Source organism: Balaenoptera borealis (genome assembly GCF_965194805.1).
Source record: "Balaenoptera borealis genome assembly, chromosome: 4".
Taxonomy (NCBI): Eukaryota; Metazoa; Chordata; class Mammalia; order Artiodactyla; family Balaenopteridae; genus Balaenoptera; species Balaenoptera borealis.
In genome coordinates this window covers 41634466-41656874 of record NC_138861.1, presented here as the reverse complement: position 1 = coordinate 41656874, position 22409 = coordinate 41634466, and the positions used below count along the sequence as shown (strand labels likewise).

The 22409-nt window shown below is 41.9% G+C and overlaps 1 protein-coding gene across 12 annotated transcripts in view; it reads left to right on the top strand.

Moving 5' to 3' along the window:
* Nucleotides 1-6740: 6740 nt before the first annotated feature.
* Nucleotides 6741-22409, top strand: part of SH3D19 (SH3 domain containing 19) — a 180400-nt gene continuing 164731 nt past the window's right edge. For 3 of the 12 annotated variants that reach the window (XR_014243599.1, XM_082388967.1, XM_082388968.1), the window contains exon 1: nt 6744-7717. Coding sequence is in view for 8 of the 12 variants with exons in the window: in XM_082388967.1 (XP_082245093.1) it covers nt 7606-7717 (112 nt within the window). In the remaining 4 variants the exon portion in view is untranslated. Of the gene's footprint in view, nt 7718-22409 lie in introns of all 12 variants that reach the window. The other 9 variants (XM_082388975.1, XM_082388979.1, XM_082388978.1 and 6 more) reach the window with 7 other exon arrangements.

The window sequence follows — 22409 nt, the reverse complement described above, 5'->3', positions numbered from 1 at the left end:
TTTACAGGCGCTCCCCATTGCTCACATTACCGCCTGAGCTCCGCCTCCTGTCAGATCAGTGGTGGCATTAGATTCTCATAGGAGCGCGAACCCTACTGTGAACTGCACATGCGAGGGATCTAGGCTGCATGCTCCTTATGAGAATCTAATGCTGGATGATCTGAGGTGGAGCTGAGGGGGTGATGCTAGCGCTGGGGAGTGGCTGCAAATACAGATTATCGTTAGCGGAGAGGTTTGACTGCACAGAGACCATAATAAGTCAATTGCTTGCAGACTCATATCAAAACCCTATCTGTGAGTGGCAAGTGACAATTAAGCTGCATCTGGTGGCAGGCTTTATAGTGGCAAGTGAGTTGATGTACTTCAATTGTATAGCTGCATCCAGTGGCAGGCTTTAAGTCAGAATCCGACACTTAATTTAGTCTGAGCGCGGCTGGCCCATTATTTTATTTACCACTTCCATCTGCACCTCTTTCCCACACTGCATTTGTCTCAGTCACGGTTTTGGTAAGCCCACAAGCTAATCCTAGCCAAAATGAGTAAAAAACAAACATCACTGGAGAGCTTCTTTGAAAAGGGGGAAAGACCCAATGATGAGACAGCAGAAGACTCTAAGACTGCCAACAAAAAGAAAGCTGTATTTAAAAGAAAATACCAAGAGTTCTACTTAAATTACAGGTTCATCGCAACAGGTGATTCACATTCTCCAAGCCCGCTTTGTATAATATGTGGTGACCGGCTATACAACAAAGCCATGAAACCTTCAAAACTGATTCGCCACATGGAGACCAAGCACCCTGCACTAAAAGACAAGGCTTTGGAGTTTTTCAAAAGAAAAAACATGAACACGAGGAACAGAAGCAATTGTTGAAGGCCACCACTTCATCAAATGTGTCTGCACTGAGAACATCATTCTTAGCAGCTAACCGCTTGCTAAAGCTAAGAAGCCCTTTACTGTCGGTGAAGAGTGGTTTCTTCCTGCTGCTAAAGACATTTGTCATGAACTTTTAGGAGAGGCTGCAGTTCAAAAGGTGGCAGGTGTTCCTCTTCCGGCTAGCACCATAACTAGACGAATTGATGAAATAGCAGGGGATGTTGAGGCACAATTGTTAGAGGATTAATGAGTCACTGTGGTATGCAATCCAGGTTGACGAGTCTACCGATGTTGACAACAAGGCAACAATGCTTGTTTTTGTGCGATATATTTTTCAGGAGGATGTGCATGAGGATATGTTATGTGCACTTCTGTTGCCAGCCGACACCACAGCTGCAGAACTATTCAAGTCTTTGAATGACTACACATCAGGAAAACTGAATTGGTCATTTTGTGTCAGTGTATATATGGACGGAGAGGCTGCCATTACTGGATGGCTTTCTGGTTTCACTACTCGCGTCAAAGAGGTCGCTTCTGAATGTGAGTCTATGCACTGTGTCATCCATAGAGAAATGCTGGCTAGCCGAAAAATGTCACCTGAACTTAACAACGTTTTGCAGGATGTAATTAAAATTATCAACCATATTAAAGTACATGCCCTTAACTCATGCCTGTTTGCTCAGCTCTGTGAGGAGATGGACGCAGAGCACACACGTCTTCTCTTATACACAGAGTGAGATGGCTTTCTAAAGGTAGATCACTGGCCAGAGTTTTTGAGTTATGATAGACATTCCAGAGATTTCTTTTAGAAAAACAGTCACCACTGGCAGCACATTTCACTGACACAGAATGGGTTGCAAAACTTGATTACTTGTGTGACATATTCAACCTGCTCAATGAACTCAATCTGTCACTTCAGGGGAGAACGACAACTGTATTCAAGTCGGCAGATAAAGTGGCTGCATTCAAAGCAAAACTGGAATTCTGGGGGCGATGAGTGCACATTGCAATTTTTGACATGTTTCAAACATTAGCAGAGATTTTGAAAGAGACTAAGCCAGGACCTTCTTTCTCCCAGCTGATGCATGATCACCTATCTCAGCTTTCAAAAGAGTTTGAGCATTGCTTCCCAACCACAAAAGACCCCCGAACTGGGAAGGAATGGATCTGCGACCCATTTGTGAATAAGCCAGGTGAATCAACTTTGTCCGTGCTAGAAGAGGATCAACTACTTGAGATCACAAATGATGGTGGCCTTAAAAGTATGTTTGAGACAGCTTCAAATCTCCATACATTCTGGATTAAAGTCAAGGCGGAATATCCTGAGATTGCCACAAAAGCATTGAAAAGCCTGCTTCCATTTCCAACATCTTATCTTTGTGAAGCAGGGTTTTCTGCAGTGACAGCCACCAAAACGAGATTACAGAGTAGACTGGACATAGCAACACACTTTGGGTGTCACTGTCTCCCGTGACCCCCAGATGGGACCACCTAGTTGCAGGAAAACAAGCTCAGGGCTTCCACTGATTCTGGGTTATGGTGAGTTGTATAATTATTTCATTATGTATTACAATATAATAATAATAGAAATAAAGTGCACAATAAATGTAATGCGCCTGAATCATGCTGAAACCAAGCCCCCCGGGTCTGTGGAAAAATTGTCTTCCAAGAAACCGGTCCCTGGTACCAAAAAGGTTGGGGACTGCTGTTTTAAAGTACTCTTGGATTCAGTTTGCTAGTATTTTGTTAAGGACTTTTGCATCTATGTTCATCAGTGATATTGGCCTGTAGTTTTCTTTTTTTGTGATCTCTTTGTCGGTTTTGGTATCAGGGTGATGCTGGCCTCATAGAATGAGTTCAGAAGTGTTCCTTCCTCTGCAATATTTTGGAATAGTTTCAGGATAGTTGTTAACTCTTCTCTAAATGTTTGGTAGAATTCAACTGTGAAGCCATGTGGTCCTGGACCTTTGTTTGTTGGAGTTTTTTAAATCACAGATACAAATTCAATACTTGTAAGTGGTCTGTTCATCTTTTCTATTTCTTCCTGGTTCAGTCTTAGGAGATTGTACCTCTCTAAGAATTTGTCCATTTCTTTTAGGTTGTCCATTTTGTTGGCATGTAGTTGCTCATAGTAGTCTCCTATGGTCCTTTGTATTTCTGTGGTGTCGGTTGTAACTTCTCCTTTTTCATTTCTGATTTTATTGATTTGAGTCTTCTCCCTGTTTTTCCTGATGAGTCTGGCTAAAGGTTTATCAATTTTGTTTATCTTTTCATAGAACCAGCTTTTAGTTTCATTGATCTTTTCCATTTTTTTTCTAAAAAATAATGAAAATTTAAAAGTACACAGGCAATATGGAGAATAATATAACATAATAAACACTCATGAACCCACCATCCTACTTTAACAAATCTTAAAATTCTGTCATATTTGGTACAGATATTTTAAGAAACAAAACTATGAAGATATTATATTTTTTAAATCCACTGTATACCCCTGCCTATCCTTGTTTTTTCTTTTTTGAGGTCTTCAACTGTGAATTTTTCATTTCAGGTACTTACTTTTTATTTAAGTTAAAGGACTTGAGACTCATGTCTTCTGATGATTCAGCAGGAAAAAAAACCAAAAAGGAATTATATTCACTCAGTCATTAAACAAATATTTATTGTGCCTTCTATTTGCCAAGTACTACATATGTATTTATATAGTATATTCTTATTTTTTGTAGTGTTCTATTCTCACACCATTTTGTTTCAGGCTGTATATCCAAAGTGAGAAGCAAAGAACATTTTCCTCTGTAATGTGGGCTGTTTTTCAATATCTCTTACAATATTTTTTCTTAATACCTTAAAGCTTTGAGGGCAAATCTTGTTCTACTCTTAGCTGTGGATTTTCATTAACATTTTCCTTCTATGGGTTTGGCTCTTGCTGTGTCACTGGGGTGGGTAGGGTGTTTTGACATATTTATTGAGTTGTCAGTTGACCACACCTTTCCTTTTCTTTCATATGATTAAGCAGTTATTGCCTGTAACTCCTATCTGGTTTCTCTAGTTCAATATGATGACTTCGGAGTGCAGTCCTCTCCCTGGTCCTTGTTTTCTTGCTTTCACGGTGAGTGGGTTATACCTTTCTTTAAAAATAACAGCTTTGGGACGAAGTGAGAGAGTGGCATGGACACATATACAGTACCAAATGTAAAATAGATAGCTAGTGGGAAGCATCCGCATAGCACAGGGAGATCAGCTCGGTGCTTTGTGGCCACCTAGAGGGGTGGGATAGGGAGGGTGGGAGGGAGACACAAGAGGGAGGAGATATGGGGATATATGTACACATATAGCTGATTCACTTTGTTATACAGCAGAAACTAACACACCATTGTAAAGCATTATACTCCAATAAAGATGTTAAAAAAAAAATAACAGCTTTATTGGAATATAATTACATACCATAAAATTCATCCTTTAGTATATTCAGAGTTGTGCAACCATCACCATTATCTGATTTTATAATATTTTCAGCACCTCAAAGAGAAATAATATACCTATTAACTGTGACTCCCCATTCTCCTCTGTCCCTGGAAACCCCTACATTACTTCCTTTCTCCATGGATTAACCTATTCTGGACATTTCATATAAACAGGGCCATACATCTCTGGTTTTTTAAACTTAGTATAATGTTTTCAAGGTTCATCCATGTTGCAGCATATATCAGTACTTCATTTTTACGGCTAAATAATATTCCATTGTATGGATAATGCCACATTTTGATTATCCATTCACCAATTGATGAGTATTTGGTTATATCTACTTTTTGCCTATTATAAATAATGCCACTGTGAGCAGTCAGGTACAAGTTTTTGTGTGGACATGTTTTCATTTCTCCTGAGTATATACCTATGAGTAGAAGTGCTGTGTTATAGGGTAGCTCTACAGTTAACCTTCTGAGGACTGCCAAACTGTTTCCCAAAGTGGCTGTGCCATGTTACATTCTCACCAGCCGTGTATGAGGGCTGAAATTTCTCCATATCCTTGTAACACGTTATCGTCTATCTTTTTTACATTAGTCATCCTGGTATGTGTTAAGTGGTATCACACTGAGGTTTTAATTTACTTGTCCCTAATGACTAATAAGGTTGAACATCTTTTCATGTTCATATTGGCCATTTGTATATCTTCTTTGGAGAATGTTCTTTTAAAAATTAGGCTAATTTTTTTTTTTTTGAGTTTTAAGTTCTTTATATATTCAGCATACAAGTCCCTTACCAGATATATGATTTACGAATATTTTTTCACATTCTGAGAGTCGTCTTTTTACTTTCTTGATGATGTCCTGTGAAGCACAAAAGTTCTTGATTTTGGTGAGGCCCAATTTATTTTTTCTTTTATCACTTATACATTTTGGTATAAGCGACACTCTAAGAAACTATTGCCTAACACAAGGTTATAAGAGTTTAATCCTATTTAAGGATTAAACCTTTTAAATTTAATTTACTTTGAAGTTTTCTTTGAAGAGCTTTATAATTCTAGCTCTTACATTTAGATCTATGATCCATTTTGAGTTAATTCTTTCATACAGTATAAAGTGGGGTTCAGATTCTCTCTTTTGCAAAGACAATTCTTTCTCTATTGAATTATCTTGGCACTCTTGCCTAAGGTTATACATTTATTGTAGAATTTACCAAATTTTGCCTTGTTTTGTGGTAAACTGGGTCAGTCCCCCTCTGTCAGGCTAGGACAGGAAATATGTTTTGTTCATTGAAAATGAGAAAACCTATGTGAAAAGCACCTACCATGGGCCCCAGAGTAAATATTTCTTTCCTTCTTTTGAATCTCCCCACAGCACTTATTGTGGTATTTGTCATACAATAGTTACATAAGTGTTTGTTGAATGGAAAGTCAGCTTGAGCCTACACCTCGAAAGGGCACGGGTTCCTAAAGCTCTGACTGGATGGACATCCAGAACACTTTCAGCCCTTTTCAAACTCAGAAACTGAATAGTGGAGAATGACAGCTTTGTGAAATTGGGCTGCTGTCAGGGTAGGGGCTTCCAAATGACTCCTCATCCTCTAAGGTAAGTGACAAATACCCAAACACTGAAAACAACCCTAAAGGTCCAGAACCTTTCTTTCTTTCTAGTTTAACTTCAAGTGGTCCGGATGTCTACTTATTTAACTGCTTATGCAGTAAAGTCTCACTTGTGAATTTGACCTCAATTCCACACAATCGATCGTGGTTCTTTTCTGCTTAAAAGCAGAAAGATTTTCTCTGGCAGCAACAAGCACTATTTAAAAGGTAAAGAGACAGCGCTCAGGTGTGCCTGGCGATTCTATTTTCAGTGACCCGTTTCTCCCTCTCTGTTTCTCTCTTACATGCTGAACATTAGGAGCCCTCACAAGCTTTCAAAAATAGAGCAAGAGGCTGAAGATAAAGTCCTGTTCATTCCATCGGGGGGTGTCGTATGGAGTCGTGTCCAGGCAACGTCTCTGCCTGCATCTTGGATATCTTTTTCCGAGATGTGAGAATCTGCCCCTCTCTGTGCGGAAGTGTGTACGTGCGAGCGCGAACCGAAGATGTGTACTATACAGAGATACAGAATAACTTTCTTAGCCCATTCTTTTCAGCTTTAGGGAAGTGCTTCAAGTGACAGCTTCTGACTCCAGAGACACTGCTCTGTCACTTCACCAAATTGCCTTTCTGCAAATAATCAGGTCCCGTGCTCTTAAGGAAGAAGATGTACTTTTTTTATTATTAGACTTTATATTTTGGAGCAGTTCCAGTTCACAGCCAAACTGAGCTGAAGTTTGAGATTTTCCAGGTCTTCCTGTCCCCACCCCTGCACAGCCTTCCCCATTATCAACACCCCCCCCCCCCAAACAGAGTGGTACATTTGTTACAACTGATGAATTTACACGGACATATCATAATCACCCAAAGTCTTTGGTTTACATTAGGGTTCACCCTCCCTGTTGTACTTTCTGTGGGATTGGACAAATGTGTAATGACATGTATCCACTATTATAGTATCATACAGAGTCGATTCACTGCCTTAAAAATCCTCTGGGCTCTGCCCAGAGGCTCGATTTGAAAGGGCGAAAAGAGAGGGAAAGAAAAAAGCCTGCAACTGCGAAGGCGCTACCAAACTCCAAGCCGAGTTTGTTCCCAAGTTCAGAGGCTCCAGCTGCCCCAGCTCTCCAAGTCCGGCTACCGGCAGGTTCCTCCTCCTTTGGTTTAAGTGTCAAGCAAATGGGTTTCCTGTTAACACCGGAATACTGTGAAAGGGCAGGAAGAGGCCAGGCCGCCTCCTCTTTCCCCCCTTCCTATCCGGTTTATTTATTTTGTACACGTTTGTTTTGGTGGAGCGGGTGGTTGCAGCGCGTGCGGCTCTGAGGCGGCCTCGGCGGCCGGTAACCCCTCCCCGAGGAGGCGAGGCCCGGCCAGACCCCGCCCGATCCCGGCTCCAGCTCTGCGGGGCGGACACCGGAGAGAGGAAGGGGGAAGAGAGTGGGAGAGGCAGAGCCGGGAGAAGGAGGCCGCCGGGGCGCGCGAGGAGGCGGGGAAACCTGCTCGGCCCGCGCCCGGCCGCTCCTTCGCGGGCTGCAGGTGGAGCCGCGGAGGTAGCCGCTTCCGCCGCCGCCGCCTCCTCCTCCTCCCCGGGGCCTCCTCCCAGGCCCGGAGGCTGCTGGCGCGGGACGCCCGGAGCTGGCGGCCGGCGCGCGGGGCCCGCAGCTCGTCGATGGCTGAAGGCCGGCGGCGGGAGGACGAGGACGAAGAGCTGCACGAGCGCCGGGAGCTCGGGGGCCCGCGCCGCGCCCGGGGCCGTGCGCTGTCGGGCCAGTCGGCAGCAGGTGAGGGGCGCGGGCAGCGCGAGGGGGGACCGGGGCAACGGGGACCCAGGGCTGGGCGTCCCGGGGCCGCGCAGGTCCTGCCCCGGACGCCGGCGGCTCCCTCGCCCGCCCGGAGGGGACTGGCACCTTTAACTCTAGGAGGCGAACGGGAGGGAGAGTGGTTTTTTTATCCCCATCCTCACTTTGGGGCCGAGCCCGAGGAAATTCAAACCTGTCTCTACCTGCTAGTGGCCCTGGAGCCGAAACTACAAAATTTCCATGCAGACTAAATCCAGGAGCTGCTGGCTTGGAACTTGTGGCCCGGGTGGTTACTTATCTCTGGATGAGTCAGAGGCCAGTGGAGAATGCCCCCTCCCGATAGGTTTGCCTCCGCTGTCGCAACCGGGTCGAACCACATGCGAATCGCCCAGTCGGGTTTCGGTGCCTCTTGAACTTCGGACCTGTGACTGTCCTCCCAACCCCCAGCCGCCCGAGTTCACCTATTTTCTATAGGACTTGCTTTAGAGTTACTTGGTGACCCCCAGCCCCACCCCCCAGTCCAGAATATAGCCTTCCAAAAGGCGATTCATTTGGACTGATCATTTCTGGGCCTGTAACTTGTGTTTTGGGGGTGCGCAAAGGCGGCGCGGATCAATAGTTTGGCGCAGAAGTGGAAGAGTGAATAAGTGTAGATCCGCACCCCTTCCCTCTTTCCGGGGCAGCTTTTCAATTAAACAGAATAGAGAGGACATTCTTTGGTCTTTGGTTCCAACTGGATAAGCCAGGTATCCGAAAACAAGAGGGAAGAACAAACCTAGGGAGGTGACAACAAAAGGGAGATAAGGCCGTGAGAAAGGTTCAGATGTGAACATTCATTAACGCCCCTTTAGAAAGTGGAATATCGTGAACATTCCACCCAGCCATGGAGCAGCTTTTCTATGTGGCTCCCTTAACCTAAGAGAAAGTTGAAGAATTAAAAGAAGATAATGGGTCTGTGGGGAACAGCTGGAGGGTAGAAAATGGGATGAAAGGAAAGAGTTTGAGTGGAACAGGAAGAAATAGTCAATCTTGGAGCCTTAAAAATAATTCATTTTGCCCATTACTCTTTTCATCAAAATGGGGCATTTGACTAACCACACGAACACCAGCCATCTTGAAGATAACTGATAGTTTTGTTCAGTATAAACCCAGACCTAATGAAATAATGGGTAATTGCTGGATATGAGTAAATAATTCTTGCAAGAATACAATGAAAAAACTTTACAAAGATGTTCCGCTGTTAAATTACTGATCTGAACATGCCTTGGACTCCTCTTACTTTCAGCAAAAAGCTTCACTTACGTACTGTGCAGAGCTGTACCCGAGGTCAGACTAGATATGATCCAGATAGATGTGTATCATTTAGTTGCAATATGTGTATTTATTCCAAGGCTGGTGGAAATGGCATTTTTTAACTTGTTTTTCCCAGTTCCTTAATTTCCCAAGGCTACCAGAAGCTTTTCTAAGTTCCATGATAATATTTTGCTGATACGTGACACAGTGTCCTTTTTCACTCAGAAATTGGTGTTTTCAGTTTCTAACCATTTAGTGTACCCTGTCTCCACTAAGGGGTGAGGGGCAGAGATATTATGGAGTGGGCAGAGGGTTAAACTGGCCATTATCGGGCTTCTTTCTTTTGAGACACATTATTTAATAGTTTACATTTCTTTGCAAGCTGTGCTCCTCTTTCCCCTCATTAGTTCCCGTGTGTTTTTCAGACTCCATCGCATTCCTTACCAAGCTTGGGCATTTGTTAGTTATGTTTTGTGCTGGATGTTCTCTCTCCAAGTGAAAAAGTAGGAACTGACCCAGAGGCTTCATGTTTCTTCTTTTTAACATCTGTCTAATCTTTCACTTTTCCTGTTCTCATCCGCTCCCTCCTCCCTCCACCACCTCACAGTCTAAAGATTTTCCATTTTTCTTTGATCTCACAGAGGTTGACATCATAAAGTTAGGGTTTATGGACTTGAGGGAGTCTGTGAACTTCTCTCCATGCTAAATTTAGGTGTGGTTGTGGAAATGTGTTTTTTTACTTTACAATGTACATTCAGGAGAACGTATAAAACCTGTAAATCATAAAGTAAAACTCTTGTAACCTGTGCCCAAGTTGAGAAATAGAATATTATCATTTCTAAGCAAACTCTACTCTCTCCCAGTCATGGCTTCTTCCTTCCCCTTGAGGGAACCACTTTTATTCCCTTGCTTTTCTGTGCAGTTTTACCTGTACAGTTTTATCTGTGCATCCCTATACAATATTATTTAGTTTTGTTTATTTTACAACTTCTTACGAGTGGAATCATCCTGTAATTTTTCTTTAGTGTCATTCTTTTTTTCACTCCATATTAAGTTTGTAAGATTTATCCTTATTGTTACATGCAGCTGTAATTTCTTTTCTTTGTATTCTTATATCACACTTTTTGCTTATCATTTTTTATTGATTTGTTGGAGTTCTTTACTTGTGCAGGAATCTCAACTTCTGTCGGTTGCATGTGTTGCAAAATCTGCTCCACTCTGTGGTTTATTTAAAAAATGTTTGTTTGTGGTTTCTTTTGATGTGGACATCTGTAATTTTAACGTAACGTGTATTTATGAATCTTTTATGAATCTTTTTCTTTATAATTAGTGTCCCTCCTCCCCTCACTGTCCCCCTGGTTAAGAATGCTTTCCCTACCCCAAGGTCATGAAGACATTCTCCTATATCTTCTGTATTGTCTCCTAAAGTTTTGTTAACTTTCTTTGTAGAGAGGTGCCATAGCGTTCATCAGACTCTCAAATGGGTCTGAGAACCTCTGACTGACCTACAACATTTTTATATTGTTTCTCCAAAGGGCAGGGAATACAAAATTCTAGGTCCTCCCTTAATCACCTGGAAGAATGGTAGGCACTTAATAGGGTTTAATAAATACTAAATACTAAATACTAAATAAATGTACTCTCTCTATATGTGTTGATGTGTTTATGGTAAATGCTGGAAGAACAGATATAACTTCTCCAATGTGTTTTGAGTAAAATAACTAATATCGTCAGTATGAGGTCACAGAATAAAATTCTTTGTATTCTTTATGAACCAGTTGCTTCTTACGTGCTAGCACCTGTGAGGGAGGTATTATTTTCTCCATTTTATAGTTGAAGTGAGTATGACTCCGTGCTCCCAATGCAGGGGGCCTGGGTTCGATCCCTGGTCAGGGAACTAGGTCCCACATGTATGCTGCAACTAAGAAGACCGCATGCCGCAACTAAAAGATCATGCATGCCGCAACTACACATGCCGCAACTAAACATGCTGTAATGAAGATCCCACATGCCACAACTAAGACCTGGTGTGGCCAAAATAAATAAATACATATTTTAAAATAAATTAAAAAAAAAAAAGATTGACGCTCAGAAATACTTAAGTGACTTGCTCAAGATCCCGCAGCTAGTAAATGGCAGGATGCGGACTTGAATCCCGGTCTGTTTGACCTGAAAGTCCATGTTTTTCCAAGCTATCCCACTGGCTGCTAATACAAGTCAATTGCTTTTAATGCTCCACACGTTTATACCTGCATGTTGCTTGTTATATTTTAGAAATACTTTATTACATTTATCTGGTGCTTTTCTGCTTAGGAGGGGCTTTCACAGCCTCATGGAACTTGATTGTTACAACGACCTGAGAGGGAAGACGGTACATTTTTATTATTCCCATTTTAAAGACGAGTAAATTGAGACTCAGAAGTGTTAAAAGAATTAATCTAAAAGAATACAGCTAGGTATAGCTGCACGTCAGTTACCTCTTTTGGATGTTTCAAGTCATAAACTGTCGTTTCTTTAATTTGATTCATATAGCATGCTAGGTCATATGGCCCAGAGTTTGTGGCTCTGTCTAGTAAGTTGTGTAGTTTTGAAAACTGCATTAATTCTTCTGGGCCACCATCTTACAGTTTTTGTTATTAGAATTTCAAAGTTGTCTAATTTATTTTGAGGAAGTTATTTTAAGTCCCATAGAAACTATGGATATATATACACGTTGTTTAAAAATCCTGCACTCACCAACTTCTTTTAGAAGACCTGTCTAGTTATCCTGTCAACAAAATGTATGCAAAATGGTGTAGAAAATACAAGGAATACAAAGAAATATATAAAATAGGCTCCCTGCTTTTAAAGAACATGTCATAGAATTAAGGAAGGTAAGACTAATATACTTTAAAGAAATAAATAAGAATATAAAGTAGTCCATGGTGACTAGCAAGTGGAGTTTAGCATAAGAGAACCAGGCAGTCTTGGTTCATTTCTTGGCTTACCTCTTACTGTGTGACCTTGTGCAAGTTACCTAACCTCTCTGTGCATCCATTCTTTATTTGTAAAGTGGGAATATTAATAAAACCTATTGCATAGGGTTTGAGGATTAAGTGAATTAGTATATGTAATACCTTTAGAACATAGCTAGGCACATAGCGAATACTTCCTATAAAGTTGTTAGCGTTTATTTATGTATATTTTTGTTAAAATATCTGACGCTTCGTTAAGTCTACATTTTTCTCCCTTTGGGAATAGTTATGGGGTTTCAGATTGGCAGAGAAAAAGGAGGTAAAACTGCATCTTCACCATTTCTAATCAAATGTAGTTGCTTTGCTTTGGAGTTCATGCATCTTTTTGAAATATATCAATCTTACAAGACCCTGAAAGACTGAGACTAGTTCTTCATTCGACATTCCTTGCACCATACAAACTATTTTAATGTGGCTTGTCGTTGATGTTTACCCTTTCTTCATCATCACAAATGAAAAGCTCATTCTTTTTTTTTTTTAATTAATTAATTAATTTATTTATTTATGGCTGTGTTGGGTCTTCGTTTCTGTGCGAGGGCTTTCTCTAGTTGCGGCAAGCGGGGGCCACTCTTCATCGCGGTGCGTGGGCCTCTCACTGTCGCGGCCAAGATCTCTTGTTGCGGAGCACAGGCTCCAGACGCACAGGCTCAGCAATTGTGGCTCATGGGCCTAGTTGCTCCGTGGCCATGTGGGATCTTCCCAGACCAGGGCTCGAACCCGTGTCCCCTGCATTGGCAGGCAGATTCTCAACTACTGCGCCACCGGGGAAGCCCAAAAAGCTCATTCTTGTGACATAAGTATTTGTGTTCAAAGTGATTTCAACAAATCAAAGGTAAGTTAATGACTCTACATCCTGTTTTTAACCAGGGTGCATCCCTTCATTTTTTTTTTTTTTTTTTTAACTTTGCCACTATTCATGCAGTGCTTCTATAAGGTCATTGGCATGTTACATTCTGGGGGCAACTATTTTCCCTCAGATCGTTTCAGCTTTACATTCAATGGTACTTAGAGTCTTATCCTCAGAACGTTTGGGTCTCTCTCAGTTAGCTTTAGCCTCCAGCAATTTACAGCATCTTTCTGGGCCTTAGTTTTTGCCTTATTAATTGAAAGGATGAGGCTTCCAACATTACATTTTATGATTCTAGGGGATGAGGAGGAAGATAGCTTCTGACTCGGTTTACAGAAGCCTGCCAGTGTGCGGGGTCCGATCTGGGGGGGCGGTTTCTCCGGGCTCCTTGTGATGAGGGAAAAGCCCAAGGTGCCACACTCGAGATGTCGCCTCACTGGGAAAAAGGCAGTCACGTTAGCTTAGTTGTGCTGCAGGTACCTGCCTTTCAAGATGGGCACTCCACTTCATCAGTGGAGAACATGGGATGTGTTCTGGGGGAGTTTATAATACTGAACATAGGTATGATGAAAATATTATCCGTTAAGTACAAGATGAAAATATATGTCTAGTAGCTTCAGAGCAAAGAGCAGGGTTAAGGTGGGGAGGAAGGAGGCCCGGCCCCCTCGTTTGTATGAAGGTTCAACATCCATTCCTGCCCCTCAGCAGCTGTAGGCCTCACCTTTAGGGACTCTAAGCTTGCCGTTGGGTGGGGATGGGTGCATGGCGGGGGAGGGGTGTACAGACAGTAAATCATTGTTTTCTTTTCTTTTTTTAAATAAACTTTGTTTTTTTAGAATAGTTTTATAGATTTACAGAAAAATTGTTACGATAGTACAGAGAGTTCCCGTCTACTTCACATCCAGATTTCCCTGTTACTAACATCTCCTTAGTTTTTACCTGATTTCTTCCTGCTCTGCAGGATCCCATCCAGGACACCACATCACATGTAGCTGTCGTGTCTCCTCAGGCTCCTCTTGGCTGTGATGGTTTCTCAGATTTTTCTTGTTCTTTCTTTCTTTTTTTTTTTTTTTAATTTATTTATTTATTTTTGGCCGTGTTGGGTCTTCGTTTCTGTGCGAGGGCTTTCTCTAGTTGCGGCGAGCGGGGGCCACTCTTCATCGCGGCGTGCAGGCCTCTCACTACCGCGGCCTCTCTTGTTGCGGAGCACAGGCTCCAGACGCGCAGGCTCAGTAGTTGTGGTTCACGGGCCCAGTTGCTCCGCAGCATATGGGATCTTCCCAGACCAGGGCTCGAACCCGTGTCCCCTGCATTGGCAGGCAGATTCTCAACCACTGCGCCACCAGGGAAGCCCCCAGATTTTTCTTGTTCTTGATGGCCTTGACTGTGTTGAGGAGTACTGGTCAGATATTTCGTAGAATGTTACTCTATGGGGATTTGTCTGATGTTTTTCTCATGTTTAGACTGGAGTTTTGGGTGTTTGGGAGGTAAAGTACCATTTTAACCACATATTAAGGGTATCATATTAACATCATTTATAACTGTTGATGTTGACTTTGATCTCCTTGCTGAGGGAGTGTTTTTCAGTTTTCTCTAGGCCAAGGTTACCACTCCCCGCCACCCCCCCATACTGTAGGGGGGCAGAATATCTACATAAATCTGTTAGAATTCTTCTGCACAGGAGATAGCATTCTTTTTTACTCTCACCTTAGTTTCTTCAGGTTCTCCAAACACGTGCCTTGGGATTGTGTTTAGACCCTGCCTTTTGGGGACTGTAAACTCAATTCCTCCACCCCAGTTCTGTCCAGAATATCCCATGTGTGCTCTTGTCTGGCACTTACTTTCATAATTAGAAAGGAAAGGCATGAAATGCGTATCCAACTTGAGATGACCTGTGACTAAAACTCATTCACACTAGAGTATCAACAGGTACAATTTTGGAAATGGAGAGGAAGTTAGAGTATGAGAGGAATTTGGAAAAGCCCTGGATAATCAAACAATAATGAGTTAATATTTATTGTGTGCTAGGTCCCAGGTGGTATTCTAATTGTTTTACATGTATTTCCTTCACTTAGTCCTCATACCAATCTTATGAGATAGGTGCGATGATTTCCTTCAGTTTTGCAGATGAGAAACCGGAGAGGGTGTTTACCCAGAGCCGGTAAATAATCTAGTCAAGGTCACATAGCTAGAAAGCTATGGAGTAGGATTCTGTGCAGACTCCTACCCAGTATTTATTCTCGTCTTCCTTGGTCAGTGGAACCCTATATTGCTGACTGTGGCAAGGTACCCACCTGTGAAACTGCTTCACCCAGCCTACTAATGAGAGGCAAGAAAAAGTTGTTGAGTGTGGTTTCTAGAAAAATTCTTTAAAGGGGACTCAACTGCACAGAATATCCTTTTGCCCTTATCACCTTCCATCCCCCGACCAGGGACAAGGGTGTGTAGCTCACAGCAGCCATCCTGGGTCATGAGGTTATCTTGAGGATGGAAGCCACGTGCTGAGAATGGTGGGGCAGAACAATGGATGGAATCTCAGTTTCCAGTGGTAATAGAGTCATCATATGAGCTTTGGATTGTCTGCTCCTCCTTTATTTAAGAAAAAATAAACTCTGTCTTATTTAAGCCACTGTTCTCTTAGGTCTTTTAATTAGCAGCTGAATGCAATTCCTAACTGATAAAAGTTCTGACTTGATCATATTTCTCTCTCCTTACCACCAGGCTATTTTTGTTAACATGAGGTTACCTAGGTTCTTGTTGCTATTTTGTACTTTATTATAATGTGACCTTGGACAAATAACTTAAAGGCCCCTCCCTTTTTGCATCTTTTGAATGGGAATTATTCATTCTCTAAATACAAGTTTACTATGGGAAACATGCTTTTAAACGTCACGTTCTCATGTGTGATGTACATTTTTTGAAGAGGGTCATGGTCATACTTGGACAAGTTTAAGGGTATTGCAAAGGAAACCTATAGAATCTGAAAACAGTTTTCTGATTTTGTCATTTTGCCGAGTGCCAGGTCTGAATACCTCTCAGGGAACCAATAAATAGAAGCTGTGATAGGAGGTGATTTTGTCCCTGCTCTGATATGCATACGAGCAGATTCTCAGTGGCACCACTGATGAGCCTATAACTCATGCCGGGGCTGCTGTGTAGGATTCAGAGTTTGTTTCCGATACGGCTGCCTTCAGTGTACCAGAGTGTTGTTTTCTGAAGATACATTAGTCAAGGAATCGCTATACTGGAAGAAAGCTAAATGCTTTTTCTGAGAGCCAGCCAAGAACAAGGCACAGAAGAAAACGTTTGCACATGTGGAGAATTCATTTTTCTGGCGATAAATATCACCATTTCCAAAGAATCCTTTGAAACTAGTACAGAGGTGTTCACAAAAAACTGCAAGGCCCCTCACTCAGCATGGGGCCACCCATGTAAATGATCCTTTCTTGCTTTGTCACCACCCTTGTTTCTTTATTTCCTCACAAAGACTCCCCCTCAATACACACTAGCTCAGTGGAGATAACAGGCTATCTGGAGATTATAAGGTAGATTTGTGTCACTCCGTTGAGGTATAACTCTTGCCAGTGGAAGGTATGGTTTGTAGGTGAAATTCATTTGGAATAAGGAGTGGTATTTCAAGTTTTAAAAGGTGCAGGCTTGTGTTTGAATATTACTCTTAATTAGATGCTTAATAATGTGAAATGCCTAATATCACAAACATTTTATCTTTTATGCTGTTCTATTCCTGTTTCTCCTTTCTTCTTGAGGCATTCAACTTTAAAACGTGGTGTGGTATTTCTCACATTTCTGTAGCAATGAGACCTTTAAACAGTGCTTCTCAAACTTTAATGTGCCTACAAATCACCTGGGGATCTTGTAAAGACGCAGATCTTGATTTAGTAGGTTTGGGGTGGAGCCTGAGATTTTGCATTTCTAACAAGTTCCAGGTGATGCTGCGGCTTCTGGTCCCTGGACCACACTTTTGAGTTACAAGGTACTCAGTCACCTCTACCTCAGTGCCAGGGTTCTCAGGGCTGGCTGGGCATCAGAATTAACTGAGGAGTTTTTAAAAAGACCTATGCTCATGACCCCACCCTCAGATTTTCCTGATTAATTACTTTTGGTATAGTATCTAGAGAACTGGATTTTGGGAGTTCTATGTGAGGTGAGACTCACTGGCTTAGTGTCCTATTAAAAAATGTGATGTTGAGTGGTTTCAGTGGGCTTTCTTGTAATTTGAACTGTAGTATTTTTCCATCATAAGTAATTTATGTTGTGATGCCTTTTAGTCAAACAGAATAAATAAATGGAATCCACCATGCATTTTATACATGGATTTTATTCAGTCCCTCTGTTATCCATAGCCTAAGAAGACTCCATATAAAGAATGATGTTAAGGACTTATCATTGAAGTAACTGGAAAGCAACGTATGTGATAGTTAACGTTCTTTCAGATTGCAAGAAATAGAGGTCTGTTCTGCTAACCTCAGCTGTCGGGAGGCAGCTTATAAGGATACTCCAGTAAGTTGGAAGACAGGAAGTAGCCTTGGAAGTCATTTGGAAATAAGAGTAGCTCTAGGAAACTGACAGCAAATAGTTACCTCGGAGAACATTCCTTTGTAAGTTGGGAAGGCTGTTATTCTTTACGTTACTAACACCACCATTTTGGTGACTCAGTTCACTTCTGTCTCCTTCCATGGCTTCTGAACTTACTGAATAATTGACTCTTGTTTTTCTTACAGTCAGCCTCCCTAAGAAAGAGACTCTAAGTAGGCTGGCCAGTCAGGGTCCTGCACAGAGTGCCCCTTTGGGGCAGGGGTCTCATGCTGGTTGATCTCAGAGGCTAATGACAAAGTACATAGTAGCCACCTTTTCAGGCCCATCCCTGGTCCCTTCTCCTGGAGGGGATGGTAGGGTCTTGTGGTACCCACCTGGCCACCTGCACATGAGAATTTGAGAATCGCCTGCAGCTGATTCTGTCAGATGAGACTCTGGGCCTGAGGGGTGTTCTGAGGTTTCTTAGAATGGAGAGAAGGTAAAATTGGCAGATTCCATGCGGACACTCTTTCAGTAATGAGTTCCATGAGGGAAGATTTATGTTGTTCATTGTTATAGCCCCATAACACAGAACGGTGCCTGGCACATATATTCAATACGTCTGTCAAATAGAATAGAATTTTTTTAATGATGTAATGTTGTCTTTATCGTTCGTTTGATTACATTTTATTCTAACCCGAATCCACGGGCAACTATGGAGAGTGAATTTCTGCTCTGCCCGTGGCTCACCGAAACAATATGCTCTGACGCGCCAGATCTTTTCTTGTTGCCTTTTTAGTAATGATGAACATTAGATGTTTGCCACTTGGCGCCATCAGTACGGCTGGCGTCAGGCTCTGGGCTGAGAGGCAGCAGATGGATGTCAAGTCCAGCGCTCGGAGTCCTTCCTAACGGCCTCCCTCTAGGGTAACCTTGGCCGCGGCTGTTTCTCCTCTGGGAGGCGAGCGGCCCCTCCCCGTCCAAGGGCGCCGCCATGTTGGGTCCCAGTCGCATCGGCTCTGAAAGGTCAAGTGTGGATTTGGACGTTTGGCCAAGAAAAGGAGGCTACTTTTCAGGTAAAGAGGGAGACACTGGGAAGATGGGAGTCGCCGTTACTTACAGCAGCTGCTGCCTCTTGAAAAGCTCCAAACCCCCTATCTGTGCAGAATGGGCGGAGGGTGGATGTTAAGGATGTTTTCGAGGAAGGATGGACCCGGCTGATGATGGATGGGGTGTAGGGCAGCGCAGCGAGCACCAAGTCCAAGGATGCTGACCTGCCCCGACTCGGGAAACGGAGCTTGCAGTTGGCACCTTCCCAGGAGAGAGGCAGTGATACCCACCATTGAGTACTAAGCCTTGATTGGAGCGCGTTTGCTCTTCGTGTGAAATATCACGGCCAATACCTACGTAGCTCTGGGAACAAGCCTTTCAGTAGCTCCTTGAGCTCAAGGATTCTGTAAACCTTGAAGAACGTAATTTGATAGTTATCACCTCATAGGTTTCCAATGAATGTTTAATGAAGGTGATGAAGAATTAGGGGTTTTAATCCCAATATTCTTCCATTCTTTGCTCTTTTAATTAAAAACTAGATTTCTTCCTCTTGCAGTGGGTTTTTTAAAAGTACCAAGTCTTTAGCATGTCTGAACAAAACATTTTATTGATCACTCACCAATTTAGTGCTTAACGTATGCCAGGAACTCATGTAATCCTTTAACAACACAGAAAGTCAGGTTGTTTTTAATAAGAACAACGAGGCAAAGAGAAAAAGAGCTGGGATTTGAAGCCCTGCAGTCTTTTTTCTCCTTTAATTTTTAAATTTACATACAGTAAAGGTGACTTCTTCTGGGTACGTAGTTCTGTGAGCTGTGACACACGTACAGATTCTTGTAACCACCCCCATAGTCAGAATACAGACAGTTTCATCACCTCGAAATTCCTGTGCTGCCCCTTGCAGTCATATCTTCTCTACACCATTTAACCCCTGATCTGTTCTATGTCTCTGTAGTTTTGCCTTTTCCAGAATATGATATAAATGGAATCATTTCACCCAGCACATTGTTGTGGAGGTTCATTCATGTTGTTAACTGTGTCAGTAATTTGTTCCCTTTTGCTGCTGAGTAGTATTCCATTGTATTAATGCACCACAGTTTGTTTATCCATTTACCTGATAAAGGATATTTAGATGATTTTCAGTTTTTGGTATTTATGAATAAACATACAGGTTTTTGCATAAACACAAGTTTTTATTTCTTTGGTTTAAGTACCTAGATATTGGTTTAATGGGTAATATATAAGTGTATGCTTAACTTTACAAGAAACTGCCAAACTGTTTTCCAGAGTGGTGCTATACCATTTTGCATTATTATGAGCAATGAATGAGAGTTCCAGTTGCTCCACACCCTCATCAGCACTTGGTATTATCAGGTTTTTCTCATTTGCTTTTGTTTTTGTTTTAGCCTTTCTGATAGATGTGTAGTGATACTTTGTTGTGGCTTTAATGTGCGTTTCCTTAATGGATAATGATGTTGAGCATCTTTTCATGTGGTTAATTGCCATCCATTATGTCATCTTTGGTGAAGAATGTTCAAATATTTGCACATTTTAAAATTGGGTTGTTTGTTTTCATACTATGGAATTTTAAAGAGTTCTTTATATATTTTGCATTCAAATTTTTTGTTGGATATGAGATATGAAAATATTTCTCCTAGTCTGCAGTCTATTTTTTCATTCTGTTAACAGTGTCTTTAGCTCTTTGAATATATTGGAAATAGCTGATTTAAAGTCTTTGTCTAGTAAGTCCAATGTCTGGGCTTCCACAGGAACTGTTTATATTGATTGCTTTTTTTTTTTTTTCTTTTTCTGTGCATGGGCCATTACTTTCTTGTCTCTTTGTGTGCCTCATAATTTTTTGTTGAAAACTGGACATTTTGAATATTACAATGTAGCAACTCTGAAATCAGATTCTTCTCCCTCCCCAGGGTTTGTTATTGCTGCCTATTATGATTGTTGTTGCTTGTCTAGTGATTTTTCTAAACTAATTTTGTAGAGTGTGTAATTTTTGTGTGATGTGTGGCACTGAAGTCTCAGTTTCATTAGCTTCATGGTTAGCTGGTGATTGGACAGAGTTTTCCTTAAAGGCCTAGAACCAAAAAAAAAATCTCCCAGTCTTTGCAGGGGGGCTCTGTGTGTGTATCACAGCACACCTTCAACACTCAGCCAAGCAGAGTACAGCTAACCTTAGCCTTCACTTTCTGCTTGTGCAGAGCCTGTAGTTCAGCCAGAGCTGAGAGGTTAGTGCCCTCTCAGATTCTTTCTGAGCATGCACTCACCCTGGGAATGCACATGGACTTCTAGATTCCTAGGAATATGTGGGAGCTTTTCAAAGCCCTTATTTCCCAAAGCATCTCATCCTTCAGCCTTTCCCCCCAACTTCTTTGGTTAGTCTGTTGTTTGCCCCAACTATTATCCATTGCCTCATGCAGCCACAACAAATATATTTATTTGCCTGTAAATGATTTCAATAAGTTTTCTCGAGCTAGCCACTTTTAGGAGAGTTCTGAGTTAGGCAAGATAAAGGCAAGTCTTTTGTGCTGGTCTTCCAGGGTTCCACCGGACAAGTCAAAACAAATTATTATAATTCTTTGTGAATGAGGTCTTTTCTGCTCCCTCTGGTACTGGTACTGGTACCGGTACCGGTACCAGTACCAAGAGGGCAGGCTATTATTTTCAAGGCTTCCACTGAGCTGGAGAATGGGGGATGGGACCAGGGTAAGTTAAAATGCCACAAAACTTGCTACTGCAACCAAAACCCAGCTAGTTTTCCTTGATTAAGTGTTTCACTGTACTTAAGTGCATCAAGTGGTTGCTGCAAGCTTTTGGTTAGTTTTCAGTGTTCAAAAAGGGTTGATTCTGCCAGTTTCTGCCAGTTTTTAATTGCTTTTACGGAGGACAGACTTTTGGAGTTCTTTACTCTGCCATTGTCACTGATGTCCCTCAAGTATGGATTAAAAGAAAAACTGATTAAGGTTGTTGGTCTTTTTATGAGCAAATTGGCCCAAGTTCTCCCAATAAAATACCGAAAGAGAAAGTGTGGATAGTCTTACTCGTTTTGGAAGTGTTTGCACATCCTACAGTAGCATCATCAAGGTATTTGAGGAGCCCCGCTCATCTGGTTACAGCGCTGGCGTCAAGACCCTCCATTTAAACCCTGCATAGGCAGCTTGCTCTTCTCAATTCCAGGCCACAGACCACACCTAACCTGTCTGTTGCTTTTTAAAACATGATTTTCAAGGGATATCTGGTCAGGAAACCTATATTCCTCTTTGTTTTTGAAAGAATGACTCAGAGAAGGTAGCTTTATTGCGCTCTCCTGATATAAATCAGTCATGTGTTAACACTGGGGAGTGGAATTGAGGAGGGTGTGGAGTGTGTAACTCTATATACTTCTGTATTGAGTTTCCTCCAATGAGTATTACTTTGGAAGTTAAAAGAAAGGAAAATAAATTAAAAATACCATGTGAAATAATTGCCTGCTGGTCTAGTGTATTTGTTGCTCATTTTGTGGTATGTTTTTAAACCTGTTTTGCCTTAAGGTGAGTTACTGCAATGATCGTAGCAAATGCTGTCCTGTTGATAAAAGAAATGATTGATAAGTATTGGAGAAAATGATAGTAGGAAGGAAGTATATAATTGCGTTTCCTCTGAAGATCATTTTTCAAACACTGGCTAATTTATCATTCGTTCACCTATTCTATCTTATGACATTCACTTGTTTTTATGAAAGCCATAATCACTTGAAAAGCAAATCCTCATTTATAACCACACTGTTGAAAGCTGTTTAACATAATCAAAACCTACCCTTAGCGTCCTCCGCCTTATTTTTTGCTGTGTATTTCATCTCCAAGTTGTGATGCAACAGAACCTGTTCTAAAGCAGTAGGTGGAGGAGACCTGCATTGTAATGCTCAACTTGCCACCAGCCAGCT